Below are 1,004 nucleotides of genomic sequence, written 5' to 3' on the forward strand. Positions count from 1 at the left end.
TTTTTTAGTAGGGCGGTAACTTTGAAAAGACAGATTTCCTATCTTTTCTTTAATCTCGGGCGAAATACGATCGGGCGGGGCTAGTTCAAATCCCTCGGGTAAAATAAGAACAGCCCCCACATTTAAAGCTCCTTTTTTACCATTAGCAAGAACTTGTTTCACTTGCAGATCATAGGGAATTCGAACAACTGCTTCAAATACAGTATCCGGAAGTACCGCTTGTGGAACCTCGATATCCACGGGTTTATTAGCTAAATGGCAATTGGCACATACAATACGGCCCGTTGCTTCTCGTGGATTTTCATAACCCTGCTGTGCAAAAACGGGATAGGCATTTGAAATGGGTGCCTGAGTTATTATATATATGATGAGCGATAGGGAAATGGATCGAGTAATCTCTTTCTTTATCGACGAAAAGGTTTTTTTAGTTTGCATGGTCCAATCATTGATCCCGAAATTTTCTACAATAAAATTAGGTAGGTCACTAGTAGAGTTCCCTATCTATAATTTTGATATTTACTGTAAATAATTTTTCTGAAATATTGGAGAAACCCCTTTACTGGGTAGAAAGAATAGGTACAATTTTGAGTGTTTTGCTTATGTACAAAGTAACAAATATTATAATTGGGCCGTTCGATAATTTTTCAGTCATTCATTGAATGATAAATCACCACAAGTGAAGGAGATACACGATTTAAATAACGAAAGATCCAATATTTAAAAATTGTATCTAAAATGACTGGAAAAGTAGAAACAAGACCGGATATAATTTGATCATTATGAGCAAATCCAAAATCTTTGTAGACAGAGCCAATCATTAATTCCCAACCGTGGGGCGAATGGAATCCTATACATAAATCAGTTAATAAAAGAATAGAAAAAGCTTTTATTGTGTCGCTTAAGTTATATAGGAATTCTTGAACCCAAGAGTTAAGAATAACAAGTTCTTCATTACCTAGAATAGAATAACCACTTAGAATAACGAAACAGATTATATTTGTCGA

General features: G+C 35.1%; 1 protein-coding gene across 1 annotated transcript; it reads right to left on the reverse strand.

The window, feature by feature from the left end:
- Window positions 1–3: 3 nt before the first annotated feature.
- On the reverse strand, window positions 4–971 carry LOC101302891 (apocytochrome f-like; the record flags this gene model as incomplete). Its single annotated transcript, XM_004309274.1, has 1 exon — window positions 4–971. A coding segment is annotated over exon 1 (432 nt), but the record flags the coding sequence as incomplete, so codon positions are not given.
- Window positions 972–1,004: the final 33 nt, after the last annotated feature.

This window comes from Fragaria vesca, unplaced genomic scaffold, assembly GCF_000184155.1.
Source record: "Fragaria vesca subsp. vesca unplaced genomic scaffold, FraVesHawaii_1.0 scf0510880, whole genome shotgun sequence".
Lineage (NCBI taxonomy): Eukaryota > Viridiplantae > Streptophyta > Magnoliopsida > Rosales > Rosaceae > Fragaria > Fragaria vesca.